Source organism: Falco rusticolus, chromosome 5, assembly GCF_015220075.1.
Source record: "Falco rusticolus isolate bFalRus1 chromosome 5, bFalRus1.pri, whole genome shotgun sequence".
NCBI lineage: Eukaryota > Metazoa > Chordata > Aves > Falconiformes > Falconidae > Falco > Falco rusticolus.
In genome coordinates this window covers 10,247,593-10,260,710 of record NC_051191.1, presented here as the reverse complement: position 1 = coordinate 10,260,710, position 13,118 = coordinate 10,247,593, and the positions used below count along the sequence as shown (strand labels likewise).

At 42.2% G+C, this 13,118-nt stretch overlaps 1 protein-coding gene across 1 annotated transcript in view; it reads left to right on the top strand.

Annotated features, from left to right (window-relative positions):
• Positions 1–280: 280 nt before the first annotated feature.
• The window catches only part of CPED1 (cadherin like and PC-esterase domain containing 1), a 155,009-nt gene continuing 142,171 nt past the window's right edge, over positions 281–13,118 (top strand). The window contains 2 exon segments of the mRNA XM_037388203.1: positions 281–633; positions 1,106–1,577. Coding sequence (XP_037244100.1) covers positions 1,329–1,577 — 249 coding nt within the window. The 5' untranslated portion in view covers positions 281–633; positions 1,106–1,328.

The window sequence follows — 13,118 nt, the reverse complement described above, 5'->3', positions numbered from 1 at the left end:
CAGGGGGAAGTAGTCACTAAGACCTTCTGTGGCTTAGATGCTAAGTGCTTTCATTGGAGTATTTTTGTCCGCCCTCCTTTCTTTCCCTTTTTGACATCAGTAGGAAGTTTTATTTATACACTGCTATGAGATATCTACTACGGAAAATTACTGACAACTGCTTTGTCAGTGACGCTGATGTCCAAGAAAATCTGCTTCCTTTTACAACATTTTTGTTAATCTGGATTAAAATATTGCAGGTGCTGCTCAGATTTCTACTGCCTGGAAGTTATTAATATTGTTTCAATTAGACTGATTGCTGTAACAGCAGTTTTCTAAAAATTGCAGTGATGGTGGCTTCAAGGCACGCGGTGTGAGCAAGGACAACTCTTGTTCCCCATCCAGACCTCAGGCTGTCTCCAAACGCCGTGCCTGCTCAGAGCAGAGCTAGTTTAGCCCCACCCTCTGAGCAGTCCAGCCTTTATTTATATGAAATCTGTGGTCCAACTGGCTTCAGATGGCGTGTGTATGTGCGTGTGCCTGCCTTCTGAGTGTGCGAGACGAGCTGGGATCATGAGCCAGGGTTGTTCCAAGTGGTTTTAATCAGCAGCCCATTAGAGGAGAATGGAAAACTTCTAACAGGATAAGAACCGAGTAAGTAAACCTAACTTTGAACTTGCAATCTGGACAAAACAAATGCAAATGAAAATCTTCATAGTCTGTCAGTTTTCAGATAAATGATCACTTTCAGAGAGAAAGCTGTGCATGCTGACAGGAAGGAGGCAATTTAAAAGGACTGGAATGAAGGAAACTGTAAAAACAAAGTGGGAATTGAGAATGCAAGAGAGAAAAAAATAGCAAATGATTGTTCACGAAGTTGGTACACTCTCTTATTCTTTTCAGCTGTGGACAGGACGTGTTAAACTTTAACCTCTTGCTTTCTTGAATGCTGTTTTGCGACTGAGTAGTTCCTTCTGAAAAAGGAGTGAAGATTTCTGCTCCTCACCTGTCTGCTGGCAGGTCTGTTCTCCTGAGAGCATGGTGTGGAAGAGCTCGCCACGGCTCCTTGCAGAACGCCCCATGGCATGCTGCTGGTTGCCATTTCTCACTTCTTGTTTTTTCACAGGTTGTTCCTGTAACCCCATGGGAGGTTACTTCCCAAATCTTTGCTCCTCTGGAACTCGTGACTTCTTGCCAGGCACCAGGAAAGTGTTCAGCAGCAGAAATGGGGAAAAGTCTCTCTAATTTTGGGTAAAGCGTGCCTTTGACTGTTTTAGCCTGGCAAGACGTGGCTCCTTGGACTGCACCTGCAATGTGGCGAAGGGCGAAGTGAGGACGGCAAAGAGGCCATGGTTTGTGGGCAAGTCCCCAGGTGCCGCAGGCTTTGTCGCCCTCGTCCCTTCCTTCTGGCCTTAGTGGTGGCCATCTGTCTGTTCTGCCAGACCCTGACTCCTCTCATGACCAGCAGCATCCTTTCGGCAGTGGTTAATGGGGTTGCACCCAACAAACTGACTAAAACACAGCAAGGAAGATACAAGGTCTCCCCAAGCAACACTCACTGCTTCCTCCCTGGCATTAATTCACAGACAGTGAAAAAGGTAAGTCAGCTGGAGCAGAGTGCTGAGCAATAATTAGCAAAGCAAGGGGTAGCGAGTCTGGCAGGATCATCTGAGTCCAGCTAAAATTAGCTGAAGCTTGGAAGTCTGAGATCTGTATACAAACAAATGGATGATCTAATGACAGTGGCATATGTGCAAGCACATCTCCGTTACCAGCTCCTCAGTGTGGTGTTATTAACGCAGGAATCCTGAAATCTGACTGTAACATGGCATTGCTTTGTGACTCCAGGGAGATTTCAGTTTGTTGCACAGACCATATTTTATTTTGGCTTTAGGAATCAGTTCAGAGGCTTTACAGTACAGGCACATAAATCAGGAGCCAGTGGGGTTTCATGGAAGTGACTGAGGCTGTTAATTTAGCACCAGGACTGCAGCTGCCCTGTGTTAGTTATCTGCTGGTCAGTTTTGAATTTTGCTGGGATTCTGCCGAGAAGCTGAATTTGACTGCATTTACTTTAAAAAAAACCCCAACACTTTTCACATTTTCAAATCACACTATTTACTTTGGAATCTTTGTCCCACAGTTTTTACTTTGTCCTTAGGTTACCTGACCTCATGTTTATTTTGTGTAAGTTTCCTAGTCTGGGTGTTAAAACCTAACAAACGTAGACACCGTTAGTTGGAAAATGTGGTTTATTAAATGGTCCGGAATGAGGTAGTTATTTTTGCTCTGAAATGTGATCAGCACTAGCACAAATGTTTCAGGTTTTCTTCAGTTCTATAGAAGGCTGCTAATAATGCAGCAGACGTTGCACTATGTAATCGTCATTATGCTGACATTTTATATACAACTGTATATAAACAACAATAAACATTAATCTGTGACTTCAGGGATTATGGACAGCATCCACATAAAGCAGTTTAAATTTAAAAAATAAATTTAGAAGGCTGCTGCTTTGATTAGACAGGGTTCACAGTCTGAAAGGTCAGCAATATTGATTTTAGGAGAGCAGTTGTAAAGTGCATCTTCTGCAACAATCAAAAACAGGTATGTGAAATAACTTCAGCATGAACTCTTTAACCTTAAGTCTTAAAAAATGGGTTTTTTTCTTGTGAAAGTCAGAGAGATTTATCTTATCAGTTACAGAAATCTACTCCATGCCACATGCGTCATAATTTTATATTTTAATGACCTTTTAGTACACTAGGTACCCAGATTTGGATTTGTTCCACAATGTGACCTGCGTAATTACAATTTAAAGGAAAATAAGCATAGCTGACAGATGCAGGTTGCATTGTGTTACAGCTTTCAACACTTACAGCCCATTCCTTTTTACTCATTGCTATTGTAATGGCAAAGAACATCTCGTATCTTACCTTGGGCTACTTAAAGTCTGTAAGAACTGGTGAAATAATGGCAAAGTTTCGCTAGTATGCTGTTAGGCTGAAAATATCTGTAATTTCTTTCCCAATTTTCTTGAGAGAAATGCAGATTGACATTGAACTTGGTGTGCTGGGTGTTTGAAATGAGAAGGAAGCTTCTGTTTTTACAATATGCTGTACTTACTACCCTCCACCATACGTGGCTGGATGTGACTGTCACACACACATGCTGAACCTATAGTACAGATGTAAATGCATATGTTAACCCTTATAGGTATGTTTTCCAGGGCTGTGCTACTCCAACACATTCCTCTTCAACTTCTGAAGACCACCCATAGCTGGCTCACTATTTGTCTTGAAAGTTTCCTCTAAAGCATGATGAACAAAATGTCTTGCACATGTTGGGATGTTACTTTTAAGTTGCTCTCTGTTTCCAGAGAATACTCTGCTGGTTGTGTGGGCTGAAAAATAATTTCAGGGGACAGTAAAGACAAACTTCTCCAAAAATCTCTACCGCTTTGCTTTGAAAGTGTGTTCTTGGACTGTGTGTTTTCACCCACTGCTTGTTCAGATAGCTGGATGTTATCTTGCTTGATTTTATTGGGTACCCAGTAACACCTAAGACAGATGCCATGGCTGAAACTTTCCACTGTTTTATTTTATAGTCATATGCCCACCCACAGTAGCTAGTTTGGAAACAAGTTTTCATTAAAGCTCTGATTTAAATCTTCATATATGAATATAGAAAAATACTTCAAAATATAGTCCAAATTATTAACATTTTAATTAACTAGTCATACATGTATTCTTATTCTATAAATAGTCCAGCAAGCAAATTTATTAAAAAGCATCTATTGTGCACTTAGTGACTTAAAGCAAACACTGCAACATGACTTATGAAATCAAAGTTCATGAATAAATTTTAAGGAAAAGTAGACCCTGCTGGTGATAATATTCTTTAGATAACACCCAGTGTTCCTGGGTTTAAAGCCGTAGTATCTGTCACAATGCAGAACCTCTTCTGACTGGGTAGGGGCAGTTTAATTCTTGCTTCCTTCAGAGAAACAATCAGTATTGTGTTGAGCCTGCAGTGAGAATTTGGTTCTGATTGTTATTGCGTAAGCAAAATCCCCTTGCAAAGTCTGATAATTTCTTCGTTTAGAGTATGCATAACACAATGTGCCTAAAAAAAGCTGGCACCTTTTATGAGCCATTGGGAGAAGCCCAGGGAGAGATCTGAGGAAAAGTGCAGCTTTGCCACTGCATCTTTGATTGCAAGATTTGTCTCATTTTGAAAGGGAAAGTTCCAGACAAATGCAGTAAAAGCATGGGGCTGGAAGTTGCCAGTTCAGTCTGTAAATATGTCTTTAACTACATGCAGGTTTCCCTGGGACAGAGCCATTACTGTCAGGCACATAGTACAAACTGTCTTTTTTTTAAATTGCAAAATTGCAGATTTCATTCATAGCCTGGAAAACTTGACAGAGCTCGTAGTACTTCTCTCTCAGGTATCACACGTTAGAGGAGTTTTAGAAGCTTTTGGAGAGCTGGTCCTATAGACTTATTTTCACATGAACAAAGGTCAACGTTTTCTAATATAAAATTAAATGTTAGTATCCGTAGCATGAAAAATAGAAGGCTTATTTCTGAATCTCCAACATTAAAGGCATTAGAGGGTGATATCACATCCAGCAGCAGGCTGTCTTCAGGTTTAGCCAAGCATGGTTACCTCCTGCATAATGAAATATTTGCAAATATGTATAGTAAGGAGTTGGTACTGTAGCATCAAAACTGGAATAGGTATCACAAAAAAAGCCCGTACAAGCCCTCTATGTATGTTTTTTGGCATGGTTTTGTGACAGAAATACTTTGGTACCAGCCAGATGTAGAACTGTTACACTCATCTGAAATAATCTATCCCTGCTTCTCAGCCAGTTTTGAGAAGAGCTAATTAGCTGGTTACGCTTTGTTTCCGCTCTCTGAATTAGTTTTGCCAGAGCCAGCTTAGGTGTGTCTGCGCAGCAGTGCATTTTGCTCAGGTAGCCATAGTACCTCTGCTGTTGGGAAGAAGCAGTGATACAGTATTGTTCATGTGGTAGGCACTGTTTCAGCATACTAGCTCTCTAACGATGGCCAATGTATAAAAAATTTTAGGTTTTTAAATGTTAAAATGGGTCTTGAAGGAGACTATTTCCTGTATAATCACAAAAGCCATGCTTCACATCTCCTGTCCACTTAAGGCCAGCTGGGAAAAGAAAATCAACAAGATGTGCAGCTGATTATATGAGAATTTAACGAGTGGGTGAGGCTGGCATCTTAATAAATGAAGTATAACAGTTATGGTGAAAAAAGCTGTCTGAAATCCCAGGGTCCTCAATCTGTCACTTATCTTTGGTATAAAAGTTGTATCTCCAAAAGGAGGTATAATGAGGTGAGCAAACAGGAAGAATGAGAAAAGTTTATTTTTATGATTTCATTCTAACAATTAGGATAGGATATAATTTACTGGGAGTGGACAGTATGAAAGATGCAAGATAATGAGACCTTGATGTGGCCATACCTGTGATACCATATAGAAAAAGAAAAAAGGAGGGGGGGGGGGGGAAGGGAAGAAAAAAAAATTAAGAGAAATACCATGTTTTAATCCTAAAATCTGGAGGAAGGTCCAGTTGAACATCTTGCACAGGTTACAGGCCCAGGTACCTATATTTGAAAATTGGGAGTAAAATTACTGAGAAGCTGAGAAATTGTAACTAGAACTTTAGGACTCTGGACATCCAGAGTGGAATCATTCTCTCTTTACTTGAGTGCTCCACTGTATCTCGTCAGAGCCAGAAAGCTGGACTTCATAGTCAATGGAAATAACACAAAATTCATCATGACTTAATGCAGACATTTAAAACAAATCTGATTAACCTCACCCTCTGTAGGCATATACTGGGGGGGGTGGGGGGGTGGGGTGTTGTTGATTTTTTTGGATGGAATGTACTTCTTTCAGGCAGAATAAGCAGGGAATGAAGTGGGCAGGAGAGGAGTATCATGGAAGAAGGCACAGGGAAAAGAGGCAGATGTGCAAAGTAGAGTGGGGGAACTATGGCTACAAAGTATGGTATCCTCAGAAGGTACAGAAGAGATTGTGTACAGAGAGGGCTGGATTTGTGCAGGGGAAGAGAAAGGGATATGGGAATGGAAATGGAGAGAAAAGAAGACAAAGCTAGTGGGAACTTTTGAAATGCAAATATGTGAAAAGGGAGAAATTAAGCTAGGTGATAGAATGAGAAGGGGTGATTTTTGCTATTATGCAGAAATGGAGTGTGGTGAGAGCTCTGGATTAAAAAAAGATTACATTATGCATAAGAAGGTTTGATACATTTAAAAGTAAATTTAATCTTCAAAGGATATTTATTTTATAGAATACAGTAGGGCGATGAGCACTCTTCTCACAAAAGAACAAAGAAGTTTGCTAGTATGAAACCTCTGTCAATAGAAAGCAATCGACAGATGGTATGGTATGGTATCAGCAACTGGTTTCCTTGGAATGATACCACATTCACGTTGCACCCTATGAAAGCGGGACAATTTTTTTCTCCTTTTCAATGTAAAATGCAAAAGGCAGTGAGGAAATAGCTATTTTTACTGCACAGATAGCTAGAGATATTTTGGTGATAAAGGGCAAGGCTACTGTGGTAGCAACCAGGAAAAGGGGGCTGGGTGGAGACTTCGCAGGAAAGGAATTCGAGAAGGGTGCATCAGCAGCAAATGGGAAATGGAGGCAGAATGTAACTCATGCACTTCATTGGAACCCTTTCCTCAAAAGTAGCTGTTTTGATAAGATGCTAGGATTGGCTTATCGTCTGTTCTCGAGACAAGGCAGTTGGTACTGTGAACTACATGCAAACATAAAGCAAAGGCATTTTGATAAAACAGGTCTGTACTTCCAGCTCAGAGTGCTGGTGATGACTATGCAAATAACTCCAGTTTTGCTCTTGCATTTATGAAGTCATCAGAAACCAGCCATCAAAGTAGTGCCAATAATCTAGTTGCTTGTTCTGTACTTATTCAGCAAACAATTGGATGCAGAATTACATTCCAACCATTTCAGTCTACAACGCAGTCTTTTCTGATTAGCAAATAAACATAAAGCCAACACATTTAAATATACTCCAGAAAGTGAAACAGGAAATTAACTTCTCTGTTACTTCTTGATACAGGAGCTATGTGTACTTCAAATATAACTGTAGTATGAACAACTTACTATTTCTATGAACTTTTATGCAAACATGAAAAAGAATTTAAAAGTCACATTTGGAATTAATAAAGGCCTGCACAGTCCTGTAAATGAACGACTTGGGACATTAGAACCACATGCTATATTTTTATTTTCCCTTTTTGTATGAATGCTGTTTAATATTAGTGTGGTAGTTTCTAGGAGTCCCACTCAAGGATTTTTTGTAATGTTATTGTGCAAGGTGGTATCCAGCAGCAAAGGTAGATCGACACTTTCTTTGCAGGCTAAATGGGAGTCTAGGCAGTTCAGTGCCTGTGAATACTGCTAGTAGTGCCAGTGTTGTTTGTATAAGGCTGGTGCTCTTTCATGGTATTTCTGTTGCACTCTCCTTTCATACAAAGGCCTTTCGGTTTGCACAGAGGTTCATATATCTCTTTTGCCGCAGCCCAGTACCTACAGAAAGCAGTGGGGTTGAAGTAAGCTGCAGTCAAGTTACTGAAGCTATTGGGCAAGACGCTAACAGTCTTGGCTAACTTGCTATAAAAGAGTAACAATGAAGCAACGAAGGGACTAACACCACCAGAACCGGGTAGCTGAAAAGGTTATTCACAGGTTTTGAGTTCTTTCCTGAGAGGAGCTTAGGCAGACATGAGTCGGGCCATTATGTTAGAAAGAAGAATTTTATTTCTGCAGTTGAAGTGATGGTCAATGAAATTCTATGGCAACAGTTCAAACTGTATATTTGCTTCCTTGCCAGGCAGAGACAATGCATCAATATTTATGGAATTATGCAATCTTCTTGGAATCTGAAAAAATGCCAAAGAACTGTTTTTCTCTCCTCAGCTTGAAATATCTTTGCTATTTTCTTGGCCAAAACAACAACAGTAATTATATATTATAAAATTCAGTTACTGACCAAGTTTTGGATTTTTGAAACAACCCAGAAATTCCATACATCAGAGGAAAGTTTCAGAGGCTAATACAATCAGTTATATCTTAGGCATTCATAACCTAGAATTAGATAACTGATTAGAAAATTAGGAAAATGTCAACACATTTTCTCTGTAACAGAGAACTTCACAGCTATGTGGAACTTGTAGACCGACAGAACTAAGAATTGCAACGCAGATAATAGATATCTATTTTCAGTTGGACAAGGATGGTTACGTAATTCTTGAGCTTTCATATATAAACTGGGTTGCTTATCTTGTTTGTTAAAACCCCAGAGGAATATACATTTGATTTGATATTTTTTTTAAAAAATCCATAATTTTGTGAGTCTTGATTTGTTTTTGTTTTGCATATTATTTTATAAATGGAAAACAAAACTTAAAAAAAATCATTTTTATGCGGTTTTATTCAGTTTTCAGCCCATTGTGGTTTGTTTAGACCAGTTGTTAAGGCTGTGGATCATTAGTGTAACTGCCTGTTGCTCTAAAGTAAGGTCAGTGACTCAGCTAAGTGCAATTGTTTGCAAGCTGTAAGAGCAGGTATACCATGTCAAAGCTGACATAGGCCTCATCCTAAATCTTATGGGAAATCTCAGCTCTGCTGTAAAGCCTCATTAATTTCTGTGGAAACAGTCACACTAATCTCTAGGTAAGACATGGGCCACAGATGTTCTTTACTAATCCCTTTCACGTAAGGTGTATTGAATCTCTAATAAACTGACCTGCTAACAAACAGCCTGAAACTTCAGACTGGGGAAGAGCTAAAAAAATAGTTGGGACATGAAAACATTTGACCATTTAACAATTATTCACAGAGTCAAAGTCTTATGGATCCTTTTTTTTTTTTTAATCTAAGACTGCTGTACATTAAAGTTATAGGAATGCAAAAATACAATCAGAACCATAAAACATCAAAATATGTGAACAGCTTATTTTCAGCTATTGCACTCTGCTTCTTTTATACCGGCTCTCTGCTCAGACTGCATTTTTATGATTGAGAAACATTTTATTAAAGCCAGCAGACTCTTCAAGTGTATAAACATGGCTGCTATTGCTATAATATTGGAAATTCTGAAAAACATCCAGTAGTAACTAGATCAGCATGGCCAGTGATGTAAGGCATTTTATATAGAGCTTTGGAAAAAATTATGGAATCACTTGCTGCAAGTTTGCAGTTGGCCAGAATTTTTAAAAATTCTGTGTAGTTAATGTGTAGTTTAAAACAAACAAAAAAAACCAAATCCACCCTCCAGTGCACTGGCTTGGCAAGAAAACAGAGAGGACACATTGCATCTTGTAACCTGTACTGCAAATAGCTCTGAAAGGAAAGGGCAGAAGAAATAAATCTGGCAACAGAACACATGGATCTCAAGCAAGCACCGTAAAAGGTTTTGAGCTACTTCATATTATTTAATAGTACCAGATTAGACATCAGGTCAAGCTGTTAAATTTAGGACTCTGAATTGTCTCTGTGTCCCAGAGTTCCCATCGTGGCTTTTTGGGATAAGCTGTGGCTAAAATCGCCTCACGTCTAGTGCCTGGGTGGTGGGATCAGGTGATTGTGTCCCTAGCCAGGCCTGTGCCAGGAGGCCTCGGACACTGGCAGCCTGAAGGATTTTTGGGTGTCTCTGGGCTGTGTGTCCCAAGGAAAGGCCTCTGGAGCAGCTGGTGGTGTGCTCTGTGTGTGAGGGCCATCGCAAGCCTGTGCAAGTCACCCAGTGGGAGACAGCTGCTGCAAGGGCCCCGTGGAATCTCCCAGGGCTGTTTAACTTTGTGGAAGTGACCTAGGTTACTGCCACCACTTGAACTTCCTGTTTCTTTTTGTTTGTTGTGCTATTATCAGTGTACTCTTGAATATTTGCCATTGCCAAACTAAAGCATTGTAAACATTTCTGCTAATTCCTGGGGAACTGGGGAAGATGCCATCTGCATCAGTGTTCACGTGGAGGCGGGAGGGAGAGCTTCTTTCCCCCTGGGAAATCCTGTTGCAGCCAGGCTGGCACAGGCTGACCCCGTGGGGTGCTTGGGGTCCTTGGGACACCGCAAGGCCAGGTGGTTCCTGTCCCCCCGTGCATTCCCAGCCAGGCAGAAGGAGCGTCGGGGGGCACAGCTCGGCCCTCAGGCCCAGCTGGCACCCAGGGCCGCCGAGGCCAGTTGCGCCAGGCGTGGGCTGGGAGGCGGCGGCCAGGCCGGGGTGAGCCCTGGGAGAGCTGTCCTTGGAGTACTGCCCACAGCGGGAAATAAAGTCACTGCTGGGCATTTGAGACAGAAGCTTTCAAGGTTTGTTTGAAGCAAAACACTTAAGGAGTGACACTGCAGGAGGCTTTGCTTTCGTGAAGGTGTATTTTGGTAGCATGATGAAAGTGTGGTAACTGCTAGTGAGGAAGGGCGTGCACAAAGTGCTGCCAGGTCTGGGGCAGGACCCTCACAGCAGGCAGCAAGTGCCCTCAGCCTCGCTGGGAGGAATGGGAGAGGGACAAGCCATAATCACCATCTAAAACCAAACAGGAGTGTGTCCTGGGCTGCAGCCCCTCTGTGTTCCTTACATGTCCTCAGTTCACCCCATGACACTGGGCCTTGCAGCACATGTGGGATGGAAAATTGGATTTCCTCACAAAACAAAGCGAGAGAGATCTCTATCTATCTTCCAAGTTTCTTTCCTGATGCAAGTGAAAGTGGGAAGCATCTGGCTGGACTGCTTGGAAGAGGAGGGAGAGGGAGAACAGGAAGGGGGCTGTGGCAAGGGCTGGCTTTAGGAACAGGGAGGGAGGGAGGGAAATGGAGAGGAAGGGCTGCCAGCAGCTGCTGGCGCTGCAGGAGAGCAGGAAAGAGCAAAGATAAGAGGAGACAAAGGAGGGGCGAAAGCAGAAAGGGAAAAAATGGTGGGTCCCGTGTTGGGGAAGAGCGATCAGAGACACTCTGACACTGTGCTTTCTGCCTGATTAATGTGTTTTAAAAACACTGGGACACCGGGAAGGACACCTGGCAGGTTACCTAACACGGTTCCTGTGACTTCACCCTGTGCTATTTGCGCTTCTTCCAGCCAGCATGTGATCAACCTTTACTTGAATGTCCTAGGGTCTAAAGTGGTTTTGGGTTGAACATTTAGCAAATATATATGGAAGACTGACAGCATTATATTAAGGTATTTTTCAGGGTCTCCACATTGATGATGCTAACCCTTTCCATGAAGGATATCTGCTCTGAGAGCGTAAGCAAATGTGGCATTAGAGGCTCAGGGCTCTGAAATAATTTGTGCTCCTCACTGCTGCAGAGAAGCTTATGCTTCAGCCAAACATAATCTACAACTGCATCCTGCAGTTGGGGAACAGACTGCTGAGAAGAGGGAATTTATCACTAGATCCCAGGCCTATAAACAACTGGACACATCTTGAATGACATTTGTTTATATCAACACATCTATCTCTTTTCAGTGTGGTCTACTATGCACGAAATGGTGGTGCCTTGTTTGTGTAGCACTTCCTATCTCCAATGATAATCTTACTAAAATTAGAATTTATGGAATAACTTAGTTTTTACTGTTAACCACTGCTAGGCTGAAATTCATGAACTTGCCAAGAACTGATTTTATGTCCTGAATTTAATCCCTTACAGGCACATATGTTTCAATGCTAAAGACAAATACTTTTCACCAAAAGAAAATCTTGTCTGTTAAGGGTGTTCTTATTGCAAAAGAACAGCTAGACTATTCCATATAGTCTGACATGGAGCATCCTGGTTTTATGCCTTATTTTATCAGGTTTCTGTGGAAAAGTTTTGTTAACAGGGAGCTATAGGGGTGGCTTCTGTGGGAAGCTGCTAAAAGCTTGACCTATGTCTGATGGAGCCAATGCCAGCCAGCTCCAAGACAAACCCACTGCTGGCCAAGGCTGAGCCCATCAGTGATGGTGATAGCACCTCTGGGATAACATATCTAAAAATAATAATAAAAAAACCCAAAACCCAAAACCTGCACAAACTGCATTCAGAGAGAAGAGTGAGAACATGTAAGAGGAAGAACTCTGCAGACACCAATGTCAGTGAAGGAGAAGGGGCAGGAGGTGCTCCAGGCACCAGAGAAGAGGTTCCCCTGCAGCCCATGGAAGTTAATGGTGGAGCAGATATCCACCTGCAGCCTGTGGAGGACCTCATGCTGGAGCAGGTGGATGCCCAAAGGAGGCTGTGACCCTGTGGGAAGCCCACGCTGGATCTGCCTGTTCGTGAAGGACTGCACGCTGTGGAAGGGACCCGTGCTGGAGCAGTTCATGAAGAACTGCAGCCTGTGGGAAGGGCCCACATTGGAGAAGTTCATGGAGGACTGTCTCCCATGGGAGGGACCCCACGCTGGAGCAGGGAAAGAATCTGAGGAGTCCTCCCCTCCCTACAGAGGAGGGAGCAGCAGAGACAATGTGTGAGGAACTGTCCACAGCCCTTGTTCCCTGTCCCCCTGCATCACTCAGGGGATGGAGGTAGAGAAACTGGGAGTGAAGCTGAGCCTGGGAAGAAGGGAGGGATGCAGGGAAGGTGTTTTAAGTTTTAGTTTTTACTTCCTACTCTGATTTGATTGGTAATTAATTGAGTTAATTTTCCCCAAGTCGAGTCTGTTTTGCCCATGAACAGTAACTGGTGAGTGATCTCTCCCTGCCCTTATCTGAGCCCAGGAGCCTTTCCCAGTATCTTCTGTCCCCTGTGCAGCTGCGGAGGGAGTGACAGAGTGATTTTGGTGGGCACCTGCATCCAGCCAGGGTCAGCCCACCACACTTATGTAAGACATAAGATATCCCCCTTTTCCGAAGACCCAATGACAGTTTCCCAGTAATTTGCTCTTTTCAGAAAATGTCAAGCTCACACTATCTCTGTGTGTTTCTGGTGTCTCTTTGACATTTTTTCTTGCAAGAAGCTCGTATCCCAGCCTATTATACAGAGGTAGGGTTTTGTCTAGATGCCGTTGCCCCTACTCGCTATGTACATAGGAAGACAGTTAATGGTAGAAAACTCAAAAGTTCCTTGGGATTCACT